A 22,802-nucleotide genomic window follows, 5' to 3' on the forward strand; every position below is an offset into this window, starting at 1 on the left:
GTCTCGGTTTCCTCATCTGTAAAATATGATAAAAATTGCTCCCCACAGAATTTGTGTTAGGACTCTTTTTTGCTCTTTACTTATTTTTTTCTTTTTGGCTGTGCTGTATTGGCAGGCAAATTCTCAACCACTGGACCACCAGGGATGTCCAAGGCTTTTAGTGAAAGTAACAGAATCCATTTTGAACTCACTTAAACTAAATACGGAATTCACAGGCTCACAAAGGAAAACTCTGGCTTTGGTCATGGTTAGATTCTAGGTCTCAAATGACATCATTAGGGCTTAGACTGGGTTCCCATTTTGGCCTTGCGTTTCTCTGCTGGCATCACTGCAGAAAAACAAAACAACCCACAAAACTCAGAACTGTCTCTCATTGGCTTGATTTGGGTAACTTGTCCCCATCTGAATAATCATGAGGCCAGGAATGTAATATGATGACTGGCCATGGCCACGCCCAGAGCCACAGTCTGCCCTTCCCAACCCATACAGAGTGAGGGAGCTTGAATTCCCCTAAGGAAACAGGGTGTTGTTACCATAAGAAAGGGAAACAGATGCTGAGCAGGAAAAAGAATTCCACTCAAGTTCATTGTTTGGCTGTCCAGCATTCCACAAGCCTTTCTTCCCAAGTAATACTTTTAAAAATCCTCCCCCTTATACCGCTGGACACCAGCGTACTCACTTCTGCCCAAAGGAGGAGGTTCCAAAGCCATCCACTTCTGAGCTTAGCCCCAGGTCAGGGCTCTGCTGTGTGCCCCCCTCGGTCAGGTCCACGTGTGAGTCTTCACGGAGACATGACCTGTAGGCAAATGAGAAATGTCATCAGCCCTGTGTGCCGGGTGTGTCACAGTGATGGGAAAGTCCTCTGACAACGTGTGACCCCACTGTGGTCACTGAGCCATAGGCTATCTTCCACCCTGCAGTTTGGGAATGTGACATCATCCCACCTGGGGAAGGAGCGCACTTCTCCACCAGCCCCCAGTCACACTCCCTGGAGAGCTGTCCTTTGTCAACTCTGCTCCTTGACCTCATTGAGGAAAGGCATCAGAGTGCTTCTCCTTCCCGGGGTCTGTGATATCAACAGCTCGTTTGCCATTGGTACGGTGGGGAGTAGGGGTGGGTTAAATGTCAAGCAGGATGAGGAGTGTGTCCACATGGGGAGACGGTGCTGGAGAGGTGAGAGCAAGCCATCCGTGTGCGTGTCCACTGAGAAGGCTTGGGAACCGTAGTACCTCTTGGCTCCAGACCTTGGAACCTCTTGGCTCCTTGGAGAAATGGCTTCCAGTTCTCACGAGGAGAAAGTTCAAGATGATTCCTGAACATTTTGTGCCAGAAAGCAATGAAGTACTCAAAAAATGATGGGATCTTGTAAAAAATGATACAGAAGCCAGCTTGCATGTGCTCCACCCAGTGCCCAGACAAAGGAACAACAGAATAAATAATGAGTAATAATTCACTAAAAAACGTAGAAAGACGTTAGTCCACATGGATACAGATGAAGGATAAAGCTTTTGAAATTCTGATGGAGCATGGGATATTTACAAATTTTTAAGGTACTTCTTCACATATTAAGCCCTTGGCTAATTATATTTACTACAAGGATGGGCAGATGCTTATTAATTAAGGGCTTCCCTGATGGCTCCGTCGGTAAAGAATCTGCCTGCAATGTGTGAGACCTGGGTTCGATCCCTGGGTTGGGAAGATCCCCTGGAGAAGGGAAAGGCTACCCACTCCAGTATTCTGGCCAGGAGAATTCCATGGCTTGTATAGTCTATGGGGTTGCAAAGAGTCGGATATGACTTATTAATTACAAAGAGGGAAGAGAGGAACTTTGCTGTGGAGAAGCCTGGCAGACACCACCTTAATCCCATGATCAAAGTGGATGCCATCAAGTACAGGAAAATGGAAATTGCACGCCACCTCAGAGGATGCAATGAGAAAACCCATTACCGCCTCTGTGAGGTTCTTGTCAGAGGCACTGTCTGAATTTAATTGTGAGAAAAATTCAGACAAATCCAAATCAGGAGATAGTCTGCAAAAGAAATGGCCTGGACTCTTTCGAAAATGTCAGGATCATGGCAAATAACAAAGGTTGAATCTTCCAGATGCAGAGAGAAGCAGAAACCTAAACGGCATGTGTGTTTCTGGAATGAATGGTGGACACATCAAAATGATAAATTTTTTGCTGAAAAGGTCATTACTGAAACAACTGGGGGAATCTGAATAAGGCCTGCTGATTAAATACTAGGATTATACCTACATTTGTTTCTTGATTTCAGTTCTGCTTGTGGTTGGGTAAGGGAGGGAATGTCCTTGATTGTGGGAAATCGTAAAATATGTGCAGACAGTGGGACATCTGGCTAGAAACTTATTTTCAAATGTTACAGTAAAAAGAAAATCTTTTATAACTTTTGTGAAGTTCATGACTACGATTGGGAGGAGCTGCAGTCATTTTTTGTAGCCATTCTTTTTGATCAAATAAAATATTTTGTCTTTATTTTTTTTCAATCTACCAGTATGTCCACATTGGAACTCTTATATCCAGCCTTAAATATGCTCCTTTTTGTCTCAAAAAAAGCCCCAAACCCACCCTCTGGCTTAAGGCAGACGTCTAGGAGTCGTCTTGACTGTCTTCTTTCTCTTACCAGTGAGTCCTACCAAGTCCGCCTCTGGAGAAGATTTTAAACCTGTTCACTTTCCACCTCTCTAATGCAAGCTACCATGTTTGTGGGGCTGTGAAGGAGGTATTCATTGAGAGGCCCATGGGAGACTGTCACCTCCGCGTATCCTACAGTGAAGTGTCTAGCTGTGGGCTTGTATGTGTGTGCTTAGCCGTGCAGTCATGTCCAACTCTTTTCAACCTCATGGACTGTAGCCTGACAAGCTCCTCTGTCCATGGAATTCTCCAGGCGAGAATGCTGCAGCCTTTCCCTTCTCCATGGTATCTTCCTGACCCAGGGATCAAACCCTGGCCTCCTGCACTGCAGGCATATTCTTTGCCATCTGAGCCACCAGGGAAGCTTGCAGTGGGCTTGAGGCTGTTGTTAATTAGGATGCTAACAGATGGCTAGACTTGAGTGGAGGAGAGCAAAGATGTCATGGACTCGCCCAGCCCCTCTGCATTTGTCCATCCCTGGAGCTGATGGCAAAAAGTCCTCAACAAAGCAATGGGCACTACCTCACTTCTGCCTTCGAATCTCACACAAGTTCTTCCTTTGGCCAACTCTAGTTGGAACTGTACATAGAGGGGAGATCTGGGAAAAAGTAGCCAAGTAGATGGGGAGCATCAGACCATTCTCTGACCACCCAATCTAAAGTTCTCATCTGGTCCTACACCATCACATCTCCCCATTAGAATTTTCTGGGTGGTGTGTATTGCCAGCTGCTATTGTCTAACTTCTTTTTTGTGGAGTTCCCCACTAGAAAGTTAGCTCAGGAGAGCATGGATCTTGTCTGCCCTGATGCCTACTTGATAGCCAGGGCCTAGAACAGAGGAGCACATGGAAGTGAATAAGTGTCCCTCACTACCTTGTCTTTGAAAATTTCCTATTTTTTTTAATCTGTTGGATCCTACTTCTGCATTAATTTATTTTATTAAATAGGAATCAGTAGAATTATTTTGGTTTAGAATAAAAAAAATGTTTATTCACATTTAAGTAAAGGGGAACATATTGGTTCTTGGCATTGAAAACTCCGGGACTCTTTCAGGTATGGCTGGACCCAGGGGGCTTCAATGTCACTGAGATTTGCTCTGCTTCTTGTGAATTGCTTTCCATCTCAGACAGGTTTTCTCCTCAGGTGGCACTTCTTCTTATGGGTTCATGGGAAGAGAGCTTCTTTTTGTCAGCAGTTTCAGTGAAAGTTCTGAGAATAGAAGGGGAATCCTTCCTCTGACCCCCATGCCCATCCCAAAGAGAGATGCTATTGAGAGAAGGAAGGAAAATGAAAGCCATCTGGGTAAATGCATTTGTTTATTACAGACTTGTTATGAGGGTCAAGAGATGGTATTTAAAGTTTCCATGATATAATAAACAGAAAGAGATGGGAATACCAGACCACCTGACCTGCCTCTTGAGAAATCTGTATGCAGGTCAGGAATCAACAGTTAGAACTGGACATGGAACAACAGACTGGTTCCAAATAGGAAAAGGAGTACATCAAGGCTGTATACTGTCACCCTGCTTATTTAACTTATATGCAGAGTACATCATGAGAAATGCTGGGCTGGAAGAAGCACAAGCTGGAATCAAGATTGCCGGGAGAAATATCAATAACCTCAGATATGCAGATGACACCACCCTTATGGCAGAAAGTGAAGAAAAACTAAAGAGCCTCTTGTTGAAAGTGAAAGAGGAGAGTGAAAAAGTTGGCTTAAAGCTCAACATTCAGAAAACGAAGATCATGGCATCTGATCCCATCACTTCATGGCAAATAGATGGGGAAACAGTGGAAACAGTGGCTGACTTTATTTTTCTGGGTTCCAAAATCACTGCAGATGGTGACTGCAGCCATGAAATTAAAAGATGCTTACTCCTTGGAAGGAAAGTTATGACCAACCTAGACAGCATATTCAAAAGCAGAGACATTACTTTGCCAACAAAGGTCCATCTAGTCAAGGCTATGGTTTTTCCAGTGGTCATGTATGGATGTGAGAGTTGGACTGTGAAGAAAGCTGAGTGCAGAAGAATTGATGCTTTTGAATTGTGGTGTTGGCGAAGACTCTTGAGAGTCCCTTGGACTGAAAGGAGATCCAACCAGCCCACCCTAAAGGAGATCAGTCCTGGGTGTTCATTAGAAGGACTGATGTTGAAGCTGAAACTCCAATACTTTGGCCACCTGATGTGAAGAGCTGACTCATTTGAAAAGACCCTGATGCTGGGAAAGATTGAGGGCAGGAGGAGAAGGGGACGACAGAGGATGAGATGGCTGGATGGCATCACTGACTCGATGGATGTGAGTCTGGGTGAACTCCGGGAGTTGGTGATGGATAGGGAGGCCTGGCGTGCTGCGGTTCATGGGGTCGCAGAGTGGGACACGACTGAGCGACTGAACTGAACTGAACTGAATGTTACTACTGATAATTAATATTGTCATGTAATTAGGTAATGCAATTATTATTACATGACAATATTAATATTAACAATACTATTAATAGTATTATTATCACATGATAATAATACACCATCATTATTGCATGGCATATTAATAATAATATTATTATTACTGTGTGAAAGCATGTTGCATACTTTAGGGTGCCAAACCAATATCAGATATCATTTCCTTCTTCGGAGTTTGTTGAATTAGATGTCTAAATAGAGGAATGGAGCGGAGGAGGTGGGCTCCTTTCCCAGACTCCAGGGGAGGTGGGCCTTCTGTCCAAGCAGCCTGGTTGGAGGGGAGGCTGGTCCTCCTGTGGTGCTCAGGATGGCCACTTGGTGGCAGCCTCAGCCCACTCTGCTCCCTTCCCAGCCAGCTCCCAACCCATCTGGGTTTTTCCAGGGAATGTCAGGGTGCCCAGCCTTCCTCAAACCTCCTGCCTGAGGCTCTCCCTTGTGCTGGAGATGGGCCACGTGCACACAGGGGCACACAAAGAATTCCCATGGTTGCCTGGTGCGTCAGGGTTGCCCAGTGGGGGTACAGAGGCCTTGGGAGTGGGGGACGTCTCCACCAGGAGTTTACAGAAGTGGCAAGAGGCTGGGAATATATTTGGAGACCACTGTGGGCAAGGGACCCCAGTGGACATTTACCAGCTTCTGGTTGTCAAGCACTCATTGAGCACCCTTGCTTTATTGGAGGAAGGGCCAGCCTTCTGAGTCCTAACATCCCCTCAAAAGTTGAAGCCTGAGTACTCAGGCCCCAGGCTTCTTTGCAGCTACTTACTGGCCGTTGGTGAGACCCAGGCTGTGACCGGACTCCCAGAGAGGAAACAACACGAGGAGAGAAGTTCTGCTCAGGACCCATTTTTCGGGCCGAGAGTGCCCAGGCGTCAGCTTTCTGTTAGAGGTGGGGGTGAAGAGTGGGGCAGTAGCACTTGAAAGGCCAGGTGCCCGACCTGGACCTGGCAATGCCCAGGGGGAGAGTGGGCAGTGGTGGCTTTCTCATCAGGTGAGTTCTGCAGCTCTGTTACAAGCGTTACTTTTGGAAGCTTGCTCTAAAGCCCTCTTCTCGAGGCCTCCCACAGTGGAGTGAGCCACAGGGTCTTCTTTTAGCAAAATCCTGTTTGGGTTTAATCCACCAGAATCAGCTTTAGCTGCTTGCAGCTAAGAACCCTGACTCATGTAAGTACTAATCCTGATTTATCACGTGCCACGATAAGGCCTCTTTGAAATTTCAGATAGTTCTGTGAGGTAGGAATTTGCATTTTATAGATAAGCCATACTCAGAGAGGTTAAGTGATTTGCCCATGGTCACACAGCGTGGACATACCAGAGCCTCAAGTCCAAGGCAGGATATATGTTGCTCTCTGGAGTCCATGATCTTTCCACTCTGTTGAGCTTTCTGCCATGAGGGCAAGGATATTATCTGTACCTCTACTACCCAACTCAATGCCTGACACATAATAGGTGCTTGATAAATATCTGACCTTAATAAACACTGAACAAGTGAGTAAATGCTACAATCCATTGTTCTTGGAGTGTGTTTGAGTTTGGAGTGTCTTTGGGGTAGAATCAAGTCCTGGTGTCAGACACGACTGAGCGACTTCACTTTCACTTTTCACTTTCATGCAGTGGAGAAGGAAATGGCAACCCACTCCAGTGTTCTTGCCTGGGGAATCCCAAAGACAGGGGAGCCTGGTGGGCTGCCGTCTTTGGGGTCGCACAGAGTTGAACACGACTGAAGCCACTTAGCAGCAGCAGCAGCAGCAAGTCCTGGTAAAATGGCAGGTGAAACTCGTCTTAGGAAGTCTCACCTCTCTGGAGAGCCTAGTCTCCTCCTGGCTCCAGTCCCTCTGCTGCAACTGGAAACTTAAGTAACAGTCTGTCCCTGGAAGGTGAATTCCAACAACCGGGGTGATCATGTTGACAATTTGCTTTCTCCACGTTCAGAGGTGGTGAGGAGCTCAGAGTCGCTGCTATCAAAGGAGTAGAATCTGAAGAGTCATCTGTGCATCTGATGTACCATCTCCTCTCCTTGCGCCTGAGGAGGACCACCCAGCCTCTGCTTACGGATCTGACTGTCCACTTCCAGGGCTGCCCTGAGACAGTAGTCTTCTGCTAGTTTGTAAACCCAGGTGCCCTCTCATTCTGGCTCTGCTTGAGCCCCAGGAGTATTCCATCTGATGCCCATTCCCCTGTAATTGTTTCTACTTCTGAGGTTGTTTTTCTTAATTTAAGTTAAAACATCTTATTGAAGTAACCAGAAAAACAACCCAATCAAAAAGTGGGCAGAAGACCCACACAAACTTTTCTCCAAAGAAGACATGCAGATGGCTAATAAACATATGAAAAGGTACTCAATACCACTCATTATTAGAGCAATGCAAATCAACACTACAATGAGATAACACCTCACACCAGTCAGAACGGCCATCATCACAAAACCCTACAAACAATAAATGCTGGAGAGGGTGTGGAGAAAAGGAAACCCTCTTGTACTGTTGGTGGATATGTAATTTGATACAGCTGCTATGGAAGACAGTATGGAGATGCCTTAAAAAAATAAGAATAAAACTACCATATGACCTAATCATCCTACTGGACACATACCCTGAGAAAACCGTAATTGAAAAAGACAGGTATACTGAGAGACTCTATTTTTTGGGCTCCAAAATCACTGCAGATGGTGACTGCAGCCATGGAATTAAAAGATGCTTGTTCCTGGAAAGAAAAGCTATGACCAACCTAGACAGCATATTAAAAAGCAGAGACATTACTTTGCTGACAAAGGTGCATGTAGTCAAAGGTATGGTTTTTCCTGTAGTCACAGATGCATATAAGAGTTGGACTGTAAAGAAAGCTGAGAGCCAAAGAACTGATGCTTTTGAACTGTGGGGTTGGAGAAGACTCTTGAGAGTCCCTTGAATTGCAAGGAGATCCAACCAGTCAATCCTATAGGAAATCAATTGCGAATATTCATTGGAAGGATTGATGCTGAAGCTGAAACTCCACCTGATGGTCAATACTTTGGCCACCTGATGCGAAGAACTGACTTATTGGAAAAGACCATGATGCTGGGAAAGATTGAAAGCAGGAGGAGAAGGGGACGACAGAGGATGAGATGGCTGGATGGCATCACCGACTCGATGGACATGAGTTTGAGCAAGCTCCGGGAGTTGGTGATGGACAGGGAAGCCTAGTGTACTGCAGTCCAAGGGGTCGCAAAGAGCTGGACATGACTGACCCCAACATTCACTGCAGCACTGTTTACAATAGCTAGGACATGGAAGCAACCTAGATATCCATTGACAGGCAAATGGATAAAGAAGCTGTGGTACATATGTACAATGGAACTACTCAGTCATAAAAAAAGAACACATTTGAGTCAGTTCTAATGAGGTAGATGAACCTAGAGCCTATTATACAGAGTGAAGTAAATCAGAAAAACAAATATTGTATACACATGTGTATGGAATCTAGGAAGATGGGACTGATGAACCTATTTGCATGGCAACAATGGAGATGCAGGCGTAGTGGACACGGAGGGTGGGAACAGAGAGGGTGGGATGAACGGAGAGAGTATCACAGAAACATGCACACTACCGTATGTGAAACAGATAGCTGGTGGGGATTTGCTGTTTGAGTCAGGGAACTCAAATCAGGGCTCTGTGATGACCTAGAGGGGTGGGATGGACTTGGAGGTGAAAGGGAGGTTCAAGAGGGAGGGGACATGTGTGTACCTATGGCTGATTCATGTTGATGTATGGCAGGAGCCAACACAATATTGTAAAGCAATTATCCTTCAATTAAAAATAAATTTAAAAAATAAACTAAAAAAAATTTTTATTGAAGTATAACTAATTTGCAATGTTGTGTTAGTTACAGGTGTATAACAAAGTGATTCAGCTATATACACACACACATATATATTCTTTTCCATTTTAATTTATTGCAAGACACTGAGTACATTTCCCTATGCTGTGCGGTAGGTCCTTGCTGTTTACCTATTTTATGGGTTGTAGTGTATATATGTTAATCTCAAACTCTTCATTAATCCCTCCCTGCTGCCGCTGTCTCCTTTGGTAAGGAGACATAACTTGTTTTCTGTGTCTGTATGTCTGTTAGGGTTTTGTAAATAAGTTCATTTGTATCATTATTTTAGATTCCACATATAGAGGATCCGTTCAGTTCAGTTCAGTCGCTCAGTCGTGTCCGATTCTTTGCGACCCCATGAACTGCAGCACCCCAGGCCTCCTTGTCCATCACCAACTCCCGGAGTTCATTCAAACTCACGTCCATTGAGTCAGTGATGCCATCCAGCCATCTCATCCTCTGTTGTCCACTTCTCCTCCTGCCCCCAATCCCTCCCAGCATCAGAGTCTTTTCCAATGAGTCAACTCTTCACATCAGGTGACCAAAGTACTGGAGTTTCAACTTTAGCATCATTCCTTCCAAAGAATACCCAAGACTGATCTCCTTTAGAATGGACTGGTTGGATCTTCTTGCAGTCCAAGTGACTCTCAAGAATCTTCTCCAACACTGCAGTTCAAAAGCATCAATTCTTCGGCGCTCAGCTTTCTTCACAGTCCAACTCTCACATCCATACATGACCACTGGGAAAACCACAGCCTTGAGGGTAGCGTGTGACATTTGTCTTTCTCTTTCTGCCTCGCTTCACTATACGACACTCTCTAGGTCCATCCTTATTGCTGCAAATGGCATTATTTCTATCTTTTTTTATGGCTGAGTAATATTTCATTGTACATATATACCACACCTTCTTTACCCATTCCTCTGTTGGTGAACATTTAGGTTCCTTCTGTGTCTTGATTCCTGTGAGTTCTGCTGCTATGAGCAGAGGGTGCACGTGTCGTTTTGCATTCGAGTTTTCTGGATATGTGGATATATACACAGAGGGCCCACACTCGTTTTTCACTGGCTAAGCTTCAGATGGGTGACAGCAGCCACTTGACGTCTCCTGTGTTGAGCCCCACAGCGTCTCACTTGCTCCCAGATGTTCTTCCTCGAGTGAAACACACCTGCCCCGCTGCTGCTCTTCAGATGTGGCTTTCCATCCCTCCCTGTCCCCGTGGTTCTGCCCTGGGCGTGCTCTGTTGGCCTGTGGCTCTTCTTGGTTATGATTTGTCACCTTGTAGTATGAAAGCTGTAACCCAAGCCTGGTCTGCTCAGGGCTTGGTAGAGTGTTGGCTTTCGTGTTCCTCACTGTGGAAATCTTATGGCTGGGTTCAAATTCTGGCTCTGCTTCTTACTGGCTGTGTGACTTTGGGTAAGTTATGAAACCTCTCTGTGCCTCAGTTTCTCCATCTGTAAAATGGGGTTAATAATAATATCTACTTCATAGAGCTATTACAAACACTAAAAAAGTAAATACTTGTCAAATTAGAACCATGGCTAACACAGTGAAGTAAAAAGAAACACAGTGATCAATATCACAAGTATTGCTGAATGTCTATACTGCATCAACTCTCACACTGAATTTATAGCCAATTAAAAACCCATCATCTTATTTTCTTTCTCTTTGTTCTGCTGCTAAACCCTATCAGCATGCGCTCCAGCAGCTGAATTTTGGAGGATGCAGAAGTTTACAGCTCCTCCTTGGACATGACATCATCTCAGTGGCTCGTGGCCTCGAAAGGCTGGTTCGCTGGGATGCTGGCTCTGCCTTCCAGCATGTGCGGTGGAGCGTGCTGACCCGCGGGCCGCGTCTTGCAGACTCCAGACACTCAACTGTGTCTGCAATCCTTCCTGTCTGCCCGTGCGGTACCACTGAGTCTCCTGCAGGAGTCTCTCCCCACCCTTAGCTGGACAGACTGGGAGCTCGGGCCAGTCGCCCACAGAGGGGAAGCTGAAGCAAGGTGGTCCCCATCCACCTGCCTTGCAGCCTTTCTCTGCCTGCGGGCTCTGGGCCACCTACAGGGGTATCCCGCTGCCCAGCCCCGCAGCCTGAGGATCTGGGATCCTGGAGAGTGCGGTTTATACAGTGTCTCAGGAGACCTAGAGGCCTGGCCTAGGGGATGACGGAGGAGGATGACCAAGCATGGCTGTGGACAAGAACCAAAACTGACCTTCTGGCCTGGGCGATATGGAGAGGAGGCGGTTGCCCATGTGAGACCCTCTCCTCGTCTCAAGGACCCACTTCCTTCCTTCTTCCTTCCTTCTTTTAGGGCACGAGTGTGGCAGGACTTGTGGGCTGGATCCTTGGGTTCCAAAGTGTGGCTCCCTGAGAAAGCTGTACCCCTTCTCAGCCAGAGAGCTCATCAAAGCTCTGACCCTGATGTTCACTGGCAGGTTTCCAGCGGGCTGTTGATGGTCATCGTCACAGACACACTCCAAACGGAGAGACTCTGTGGGTTCTCTTGTCTGGGCTGGGGTCGGCAGTCAGACGCCTGGGCCCACCTGCTCAGGAAGAGGCCCCTGCGGTGCTGTCTGCAGACCAGCTCACCAACACCTGGACCTCGGGACCAGAAGACCTTCACAGACCTCACCACCCTCTTCTCCTGCCCCTGTTCGCTCTTCCCAGCCTCCCAGCCCAGAGGTTTTCCTTGAGAGAAAGCTCCACAGAAGGAAGTCCCCTGGGCTAGCTTGTCAGTCCTGCCCATCAGACAACCATGGCTCTGGGTAACAGGATGAGGTCGACTTGGCTGCAGTGTTCTTGCCTTTCATGTTCCCCTAAGCCGAGTCTTCCCAGCCTGCCTCCATCCTGGAGGGGCTGCTCACTGGCTGGATTTGGTCACCAAACTTGGAGGAAGGTGATCCGGGGCTGGGGAAGGCGCAGCACACTCTCTCTGGGAGCCTGTGACCAGACATCTCCCTGGTCCCCAGGGTGAACTTCCTCCACTAGTCACGTGGGAGTTTGTGACCGGACCCCTTCCCTGGTCGCCAGGGTGAACTTCCTCCAGGACTCTGAGCAGGGGGCACTGCTGTGTGGCTCAAGATTAAAGGCATCATCCCTGGCCAGGTAGAGACCCCGTTTGTACTCACATACACACACACACACGCACACACACACACACGCACACACAGGCACACACATGAACATGGGCAAATAACCATGGTTGGTGTACATATATATATATTCACTTCATTCATGAGTTTGTTCATTCACTTCATGATTCACGAAGCCGACAAACACCAAGCTTCTACTTTCTGACAGATGCTTTACGATGTGCTGGGATGAAGGAATGAAATAAGACAGACACAGAATCTGCCCTGGAGGAATTGAGACTCAGAGGGAAAGAGAAACATTCGACGAGAAAGTAAAGAAAGTGTGGGGTCTTAGCATATAACTGGAGGGTACGTTAAACGTATTTTACAAACTGTATTCCATGGATACTGACCACAGCTCCAAAATGGAGCCCTGCAGACCCTCTTCTGGATCAGGTGCGACCCCCTGGGTTGTGAGATCTTGCGGGGGGCAGATCATAAGGATCCCTTGTGGGGGACTGGGTGACAGCAATGGCTTACAACAGTGAAGAAGCATTTCAACATTTTAACAATCTGATACAACGGTACCGCCGAGTGCCAGCTGCACACTGGCCTGGAGAGACCATCTAATGGAGCTATGCAACCTGGATCATCTTTTAGGAAAGGCTTACCTGATCAGGAGATATTTAAGCCAAGACCGAAGGATAGAGTAACAGTCAAGGATTAGTGGGCACAGGGGATGCCAGAGAGTGTTCCAGAGAAAGCAAGAAGTGAGAAAGCCTCTGCCATGATTAAGGAAATACATTTATTTCACCACTAATTCTGGCACATGGAGTGGAAAGGGAAACTCACGTGATGGGCCTGGAGAGGTAATTAAAGGTCATGTCAGCAATTCTGAGAGGGCTGAGAGGTGGAACTTTAGTTTGATGGAGATGACATTTCTACCCAGGTAGTGCTAGCAATAAAGAACCTGCCTGCCAATGCAGGAGACATAAGAGATGCTGGTTCAATCCCTGGGTTGGGAAGATCCCCTGGAGAAAGACATGGCAACCACTCCAGTATTCTTGCCTGGAAAATTCCACGGACAGAGGCGCTTGGTGGGTGTGCTACAGTCTGTGGGGTCACAAAGAGTCAGACACAGCTGAAGCAACATAGCAAGCACACATTTCTACCACCCCATGGCATGGCAGACTGAAGGAGGAATTAAGTTCAACATTAGAAAAACTTTTCATTTCATATTCACTCAATAGTCTTGCCCACCACACCCACACAAGCTTGCTAGCTGAGGAAGACTCCAAGTGCATGGAACACAGGCTCCTCCTTGTTCCTGCTGTGTTGTGCTGAGTCGTGTCGGACTCTTTGCAACCCAGCGGACTGTAGCCCTCCAGCCTCCTCTGCCCATGGGATTTCCCAGGCAAGAATACTGGAGTGGGTTGCCATTGCCTTCTCCAGGGATTGAACTTGCGTCTCCTGCATTGGTAGGTGGGTTCTTTATCACTGTACCGCCAGGGGAGCCCCCTTCTTGTTCTTAGCTCTCCGCTTCATGCCAGTTCCTCGGAAAGGTCTTCACCTATTCCTGCATGTCAACAGCTGTTCCTCCTCTGTGACTCGCTAGCCTCCTTTCCTTACTGTGTATTCCTTACCTCACTTATTCTGGACTCATGATGTATATTTATTTAGAGTGTCAGCTCCACCACAGTAGGGTCATTGCTTCCCCAGCATCTAGAACAGTCACAGCCGTGGCTGGTGCTCAGTGATATTTATTAAATGGATCTTGAATAGATGGCGAAAAAATCCATAAATGGAGGGGTGAAAGGCCAGTGCCCAGGGATGGAGATTGCTTTTAGGAAGGGGAGAAGCTGCTTCCTTATACAGGAGCCAAGAGGCAGGGAGGGTATGAGTGTGCATGTGTGTGTGTGTGTTGTGGGTTTTATGTGCGAGGTTGAGGATGTTCCTTTCTGCCACCTGTTTTTTCTTTTAGAAGAAGGAAGCAAGGCCGTAAGCTGAGATGGAAGGAATGGCTTGACAGAGGTGTCGGTTTGGGAAAAGTGAAGATGTTTTGTCGACAATGAATGAGTTGTTGAGAAATATCATTTGGATTGTTGGGCACTGCTATCTTTAGAGCCTAATTGAAAGGGACTTTATCTACTGATACAAATGTGACCGGTTACCTGTTTTTTCTCCAGTGGCACCCAGCTGTCCAGTGAGCAAAGAGATGCAGCCAGATGATTTTCCAGGGCTAGAGTTTTATAAGAGGGATGCAGAGTGAGAACGCTGAGGCAAGGACTGTTGGATTTCGGGGAATGAATGGGTAGCATGCTGGACTGGGGAACGGAAGCTGGATATGGAGGGAGGAGAAGGGAGAATGTAGCAAGTAGGGGGAAATCTGGGAGTCAGTGAGTAGCAGCCTCAGCAAGCATGAAGCACTGGTTTATTGGCAGTAGCCTGGAAAATTCTATGGACAGAGGAGCCTGGCAGGCTGCAGTCCATGGGATCACAGAGAGTCGGACACGTCTGAGCAACTGAATACACACACACATGGAAAAAGAGCTGAGTGAGAGTTGGATGGGCCAGCAGCAATGGAGAGTATTGCTGTAATGTAAATTTGAACTTCTGATTCAGGCTGGATAACTGAGATGATGATCGGGTCTGTGGTTTGGTCAAGGGATGAGGTGGTTCAAGGTCACTGCAGACAAGGCAGTCAAGCTGTGTGTTGGAGGGGTGGTCCGCACAAAGCACTGAAGTCATCCAGGGTGATGGGGGAACTCTGGGAGAGAGGAAGGCCATGGACAGAAGCCAAGGTCTTGACAGATGAGGGGCAGAGTCGGGAGTCTGCTCTTGGCAGTGACAGCCTGGAATCAGGTGGTCTTCCATCTCATCAGTGTCAGCTTTGTCCCTCCCCTCGCCGCCTGTGTAAATGCCACTGCTGTAAGAGCCAGATAGAGAGCTCCTCGGTTTCTTCCTGGCTACAGAGCTGCCTGGGGGTTTTCTTTTTTGGGTTCCATGCTTGGTTCTCTCCTCTTCTTAGCCTACATTCGTCCCCAGGTTGACTTCAGCAAGTGCCAGGGATTTAATCACAAGCTCTGTGCTGACAGCTTTCACATGCGTCTCCAGACTCTGGAACTTCAGTCTGTTTAAATCTTCACTAGGATGTTCACATGGATCTCAGACTTGGGGTATCCAGAAACAGAGTCTGCATTCCTAAACTCTGCTTCTCCATGACTCCTTCTAGAGAGTAAATGGCAATTCCATTTTTCCAACTGCGTGTGTGAAAGTACCTCAGTCATGCCCGACTCTTTGCAACTGACCCAGGGATCGAACCCAAGAATAATAGGGCTTCCCTGGTAGCTCAGACAGTAAAAATCTGCTTGAAAAGCAGGAGACCTGGGTTCAATCCCTGGGTTGGGAAGATCCCCTGAAGAAGGGAATGGCAACCACTCCAGTATTCTGGCCTGGAGTTCCTTGGACAGAGAAGCCTAGTGGGCTGTAGTCCATGGGGTCACAAAGAGTTGAACACGACTGAATGACTTTCACACACATTTTTCAGTTGATTTGGCTCCAAATCCAGAAGTCATCCTCGATGCCACTCTCAGATCCACATCCATCACCCGTTTCTGTTGTTTTTACCTCCAGCAGAGCCAGAATCATTTGCCCACCTCCAGATGGAACCAGCTTATTCCACACACACCATCTACATTATTGCCTCCTAATTGGTATCCTTGTTTTTTCTCTTGCCCTCCTGTGGTCTATTCTGCACCCAGCAGCTACGGTGACAGTTTTAAAACTTAAGTCATGTCAGGCTTCTGTTCAAAATTTTTTTCTCAGCCTTCCATCTTGGTTGACATAAAGAGCCAGATTCTAACCATAGTCCACAGACTCTGTGTGAGCTAGCTCTGACTTATTTCCTACTCTTCAGCCGCTGCCACACACCATCCCTTGCTCTTTGCTCTGGCTGAATTGGCCTCTTTGCTCTATATCAAGCACACCAACTAAGTCTTCACCTCAGGACCTTTGCACTTGCTGCCTGAGATATCTTTGTTCAGATATTTGCAAAGCTCAGTAGCTCACTTCTTTCAGGGCTGCTGCTCAGTAGTATCTTTTCAGAGAGGACTACTTTGACTTCCCTCCTCACTTGGATTTATTATTTTCCATAGGACTTAGCACTCCCTGATTTAGCCATGATAGGCTAAATAATGCTGTGGTAGCAGATCCTGAGGTGAAGTGGCTTGTGACATAAAGGAACATCCAGTGGTAGGCTGGAGCCAACTTGTACTGGAGCAAGAGAGCCAGGTAAATTTTCAGGAAATTTGTGAGTCATAGTTAAGCAGCATCATTATTAAAAGTTAAATTACATAAACTTACAATTAACATACTTAAGATGAAGCAATACATATTCAAAACACATCAGTTCTCCATTGTTTCAGTATTATCATTAGTGTATACAAAGTTTATTGTTATTATTACTCCATATCATTATGACCTCTGTGCTTGGGGTTATCTACGCTTCTTTTATTTGCATGTTGGGAATACTATATAATATGTGCTACTGTATGAGGGTGCGTGCTAAGTCACTTTGGTCGTATCTGACTCTTCATGACCCCATAGACTAGCCCACCAGGCTCCTCTGTCCATGGTATTCTCCAGGCGAGAATACTGGAGTTGGTTGCCTTGCCTTCTTCCTGACTCAGGGAGCGACCCTGCATCCGTCGTCTCCTGCATTGGCCAGCAGATTCTTTACCACTAGCGCCACCTGGGAAGCCCCAGGCTACTGTGCATCTCTACCTAATTCCTCATCCAGCGATGACATGTTGAAATCAGTCATACTGGGAATATTTTCATATCCCTGAAGTCAACAAATGCTACAAATCAAGGTTTGATTGCTTTTGTATCTCTCTGTGTGTGTGCTTTTCTAGACTTAAAGGAGTGATGGGAAAAATATTTATGATGCAGATTAAACTTTAAAGTGTCATATCTGCAGCCATTATACTCTGAATAGCAAAAATTGAAGCGGTATTCAAAAACTTACACCTGATTTGGCAAAGAGGTTGCTCACTGTTGATGAACGAGTGAGGTTCTGACTCATAGATCTTCATTGCGTCACTTTCATCTCACTTGTTAACATAAATGAAGACATCAACCAACATTTATGTTGGAACTATGCTCATCCATCAGTTGCAACCACAGGTTGATTACGGATACAAGACTTCAGCAAAAATAAACCAAAGCATCTGTATCGATTGCATACATGGATTTCAGTACAGAGTACTGTATGCATTATGACTGTAAATTGATTATGTCAGTAAAGTTTATAATAAAACACACACACACACACACACACACCCCATACGTATATCCCCCCTCCCCTCCTTCTTTGGAGAGCTGGTTATTTAACATTTACTGGATTGATTGCTCACGCATGTTACAGGCCCATCATGGGCCTATTCACACTCCTCACTCTGGGCCTAGATGATGGCTCTCGCACCACGTGCAGAGTTGGTGGGGTAGGGGAAGGGGGCCACAGTAAGACCCACTGGCTTCCCAAGGCTCCGTGTAGAAGTGACATGCACGTCCCTGTTCATACTCCACTGTCCGCAGTGAGCCACGTGGCCACGCCTACTGTAAGTGAACAGAGACGCACAATCCCACCGTGTGCCGGGAAGGAGGCGGAGAACTGGAGCGCTGGTGCCCAGCCCTAATGACCCCACGGTACATCAGTGCTTGGGCGTGTACCGTCTGCCCCAGCCCCACAATGAACGAACGTCGCACTGGACAGTGTTTTGTCTCCTGTGGTCTCCCGGAGCATCTCGAGACACTCGAAAAGTACTTAGCGAAGCTGAGAGGAGACTGGCCTGAAGGAGGAAGGTTCTGGAAGCAAGCCCTCATGGATAATGGAGAGTCATCCAAACCTTGAAAAGCAATGTGTTCCTTTCACCCCTCGCCGTACTATATGCAGCTGGAAATTTCTGGCACAGGAAGCCACATAGATGCATGTGGCTCTGTGTCATTTAAACAGGTCCTATGGACAGAGAAGGAACCAACCCTGGGGGTGACTTCAGACTGACCCAGGCTGGGGCCAGGCTGAGGCCGATAGACACAAAGGGCAGTATCATTCAGATTGGTGTAGGTGGAGGGCCAGCCCTCAGAAGGTTATGTTTTGCCCCTGGGTTCTTTGCTGGTCTCACCTCCTCCTGGCCCTCGGGCCAGCTCTTCTCTAGGAACTCCTGATTCCATAGTTAAACAGATAATCCCAACCCTATTGGGTGCTTCTTCCCAACACAGATGCATGGTAGTGTATGCAAGAGAATTCTGAGCTGAGGGAAAGTCTTCTTCTCTCTGGCTCAGAGGCTTCAGTAAATCCCGGGGGCTGAATTAAGGCTCCAAGTGCTGAGCGGGATGACAAAAGTAACAAGGAGGGGCATTATATACCCTAGAAGTCTCGGGTGTCTACCGTGGGTTGGCGCCCTGGAGCTCAGGTGTGTGCTAGGACTCCAGCTGGGTTTGCTGTTATTACACACCAGGGAGGCAACCCATGCCACTTCAATCTGTTGGGTATCTACTATGTGCCCAGGCTTTCCTATACAGTGCTTCATTGCCAGTACCCAAGGCTACTATTCTTGGCATTTCCTGTTTGTCAAAAAAGGAAACTGAGTCTGGGGGAGATTAAGTAACTCTTCCAATGTCAACAGGAAAGTGGCAGAACCAGGACTTGAATGGAACCTTTCTGACTCTGATATCTGGTCCTTCTCAATGAGAACTCCTCTATCAACCTGTGAAGGAAGGCTAGAAACCCCATCATTCAGGCAACACAAACTCAGGACCCTGGGTTTTACTGGTGTTAAAAAAAAATACCAGCGTCATTTCCACACTTGATTCACACGACAAATGTCCGTTGACTTGAAATAAATTCCAGTTGGACCATAAGAGCTTTTTTTTTTTCTTTCAATTTTTATTGAACACAAGTATTCTGACAGAATGCAAAGTCAAAATTCTCAGTTAGTACTCAGTATTTACACCGGTGAGAATGGAAACAAAGGTGGTATCGATGTTTCACTCGGTAAAAAGTCTGTAACAAGAGAGAAGGCCCCCGAAGTCGGGGATGCTGGGTAGAGATGTTAATGGAAATCTGATAACCACCATCCAGACAGACAGCCTACAGTGAAAGCCTGGGAGTCGGAAGGCTCCATAGGAAAGTGTGAAAGCCGCGTTCCACTTCACAGCTGCACTATATACACTTCGGCCCTTCAGGGTACGGGGGCCCCCCACGTGGCACCCGAGTGCCCCTCCGGCGGAACCTGGCCATGCCGGTCTTTATGTGACTACATATGTATGGCACATACACATATAGACACATAGACAGTGGAAACTGGTAGGGTGATCCCTCCTTCAAAAAATTAAAAAAGGAAAACTATAAGCTTTTATCTCTTAACATAAAAGATACAACGTCTTGAAAATAAAGCGACTCCCTCTATGATTTTAGAGAAAGCATTGCTCTGTTTTTTTTTTTTTTTCAAAGAAAGGAAAGCTCACGCATGCAGAGACAAATCTACGTGTGACGGGAGAGAGGCAGAACAAAAGGATGGCAGAGTTTGGGGTTCCAGCAGAGCCTGGGTCTGAGGAGGGGGCGGGGAGTCAGCTGCCCTGGGCCAGGTTATCTGAGGGTCGACATTACCTCTTTCTCTTCCTAACCATCAGAACCCAAATCAGTTTACTTGACCACAACCCCTTGAAGTGAGATGCACTGTCTCAGTGAGGTATAGTGTGGGCTTGGCCGAGGTGGTCGAAGCCATTACCATCCCAAGATGAGGAATCGGTTCCATTGACAATGTGGGGAACCAGAGGAGCCCACTGCCCCCCGCTGGGGCCTCCCTTCTGTCTCAGATGCCCAGGAGCTCCCATCTGCTGCGTGCTCTAACCACTGTCGTCACCTGGCTGGGTCCTGGGGGCCTGTGCACACGAACCTATGGTTGTGCAAGCCCCAAGGTCAAAGGGCCAGACCTGTGTAGACCCCGATCCTCCATTTCCATCCCCAGGAGCTGAGAAAATGCAAAATAACCCCACATTGAGCAAATGACAAGACCATTATTTTTCACAGTTTGAAATAATCTAGCGTAAGCGCCACTGACCAGACTGCAGAAGTGTCAGAACACGGGGGAGTGCGGCCCACAGAACGGACGCAGAGGGAGTCCTGCCACCCTAACCTCTGGCTGCTTTCTCTGTACCTTGGGAAAGGTGCCCGCAGAGCGCTCATTTCTGTTGACTTAGCATCATCTTCATCATCATCATCGTTTCTATTTCATTCTTTGTTTAAAGGCTTCAATTCCTTATAAGAGTTATTTTTTGTTTCCTGAATGTTTTTTTTTTTTTTCTGAACTATCTGCTATACCTTCCACAACCAAACTATGTTGAAGTTTTATTTCAATACTATGACAAAAACACGTTTCACACTAAAATATTCACGCACCCACAGTGCACAAGCTTGCAGTTCTAAAGGAGAATGAGGAAAAAAAAAAAGCAAAATTTCTATACAAAGGGCTGGCTTTTCCCTTCTCCCCCCTCCCATCCCCCTTAAAGTTTCTGTATTTTTTTTTCCCCCACTTGGTTTCCAATCCAGGAAAAGTTGTCTTATGACTCCAGACAGCAGGTTGGTGTTTTTTTTTTTTTTTCCCTTTTGTTTCTACAAATGCTGCCTAAGTGAACAGAAGGCTGATGTTATTTTACTTCAACAGATTTCCAAAAAAAGACACTAATTCCCTGAAGCACACATGCTCTTCCGCTCAAATCTAGATTCTGGGCTCAAAAGGAAATTGTATGTATATATTTTATTTGGCTTTCTACAAAAAAGGGGATGTTTGGGGTAAAAATGTGTGTTCACCAAGACCAGCCCCAACTATACAATCTTCTCTGCTTCATTCAACAAAGCCTAAGAGTCCTTCAAAAGGAAGGGTGGGGACGCCTGGGGAGCAGATCCTTTTTACAGATACAGGCAGGTGGTCGCTAATCAGAAGTGGTCTAACCCCCAAGGAAACAAACAAACAAGCAAACGGAACCGAAAACCCGAAAGCAAAACCATTCCAGAACGAGATGGATTTTCACCTGAGTTGCACACAGGCAAAAAATTTCAAACCGGTTGGGGGGGGGGAAGAGCCACTGTAAACAATTAGATTTTGTAAAGTTGTCCTGGGAGGATCCTACACCTTTAGGCAGTATTTGTAACTTAAAAAAAAAAAAAAGGCAGCTATTTTACATGGACATTGAAACACAACTGAAGTCAAACATTTGTCAACTTGTAAACACTGGAAAGCAAAGTTGGCAGAAAGGAAAAAAAAAAAAAAAAAAGGGAGAAAGAAAAGGACAAGAAAAGAAATCCGAATACTGCAAATTGAGATCTACCCCCAGAAGCTGCATTTGGCATTCTTCCTACAAAACAAGAGTCTATGTGGGAATTGAATTCAGCTAGGAAGGGCGACACACTTTGCATACTGAACAAATACAAAGTGAACAGAAATTATAACTTATTTATGAGGTTTCACAGAGTCCAAACTCGACTGAAAGTAGAAAAATAAACTTGGACTTTGTTCATTCGGTTAGTCTTAGCGTCTGGAAGTTATTTCTCTGAACCCGGTCTGTGCCGGTTCGGCAACACCAAAATCCTGAACCTAGATTCTTTTTTTTCTTCTGAGCTTCCTAGATTCTTAATTTGGGGTCCTTTTGTTCGATTTTTAAATGGTTTCAGGGAACCGAGTGTCCTAGTTTGGCTGTGGGTTTCACGTTTTTGTCTCATTTTCTTACAAGTGAGTGCGCAACAAAGGAACCCTTTCTATAAATCTACAAAAAGGAGATCCCATGTTGATCTGCTTAGTTTTTTTTTCTTTAAAGGCAAAAGACACTAGAGGAATGAGATGTGTGTGTGTGTGTGTGTGTGTGTGTGTGTGTGTGAGATATTGGAGATGCTCTGGTGAAGCTGTTGTGTCACTTTATATTTTGATCTTTGCTGGTGTCTCGTCACCCATCACGCTTTGCTCTCATTCTCCTTTATTTGTGTGGCATCGTTGGGGACCGTCTGGACTTCGGCTGGCGCTGGCTTCGTTTCTGTCTCCGGCTTTGCTTCTACGGGACCCTTCCTGCGGAGAATCGGGAAAACAGCACTGAGATCACGGTCCGCCGTAACCCACCCTCCAGCCAGTCCCTCCCTGGACTCCAACTTCAGCTGCATCTCCGGATCACCTGGAGTCTCTTAAAATCACTGACCCTGGGCCGTGTCCTCAGAAATCCTGATCTCCTGGGTCAGAACGTGGTGACTTTTAAAAGCACCCAAGTGGTTCTAGATGTGCAGCCAAAGTGGAGAGCCGCTGAAGCAGAGGAAGGTGCCCTTCTAGCCCTGATCTGATGCGGGGCAGGGGCGGGGGGTGGCGCTCCAGCTTTACCTGGAGTGTGGAAGTGTTTCGGGAGCAGCCTCCCCTCACCCTGCATGGCTGCAGCAGCAGCAGCTGCCCAGCTTGATCTAAATGATGTGTGTGTTGGGCTCCCCGGGACCGATTCCAGGGGACCCTCTGCAAATGGCGCTTGCCTGTCCGCACTCCCACTGCTCAGCGCTCTGCCTTTCCTGGTGATGCCTCTGATGCTTTTTGTTACCACGGCAGTTTCCCATGGGAGTCTGGTGAGAGGCTGGAGTGGGCTGCCAGGCTCCAGGGGAGCTGAGTGCGGTTGGGTGGGCAGGGCCATCCTTTTATTTCCCGACAGACTCAGGGTTCCTGGTGAGGGTCC

At 46.8% G+C, this 22,802-nt stretch overlaps 1 protein-coding gene across 13 annotated transcripts in view; it reads right to left on the reverse strand.

The window, feature by feature from the left end:
• Positions 1–19,485: 19,485 nt before the first annotated feature.
• Positions 19,486–22,802, reverse strand: part of NCAM1 (neural cell adhesion molecule 1) — a 362,758-nt gene continuing 359,441 nt past the window's right edge. For all 13 annotated transcript variants that reach the window (XM_070384202.1, XM_070384201.1, XM_070384203.1 and 10 more), the window contains one exon: positions 19,486–22,159. In XM_070384202.1, the coding sequence (XP_070240303.1) occupies positions 22,048–22,159 (112 nt within the window). In that variant the 3' untranslated portion in view covers positions 19,486–22,047. The remainder of the gene's footprint in view (positions 22,160–22,802) is intronic.

Source organism: Bos mutus, chromosome 15 (genome assembly GCF_027580195.1).
Source record: "Bos mutus isolate GX-2022 chromosome 15, NWIPB_WYAK_1.1, whole genome shotgun sequence".
In the NCBI taxonomy this organism is placed as follows: Eukaryota; Metazoa; Chordata; class Mammalia; order Artiodactyla; family Bovidae; genus Bos; species Bos mutus.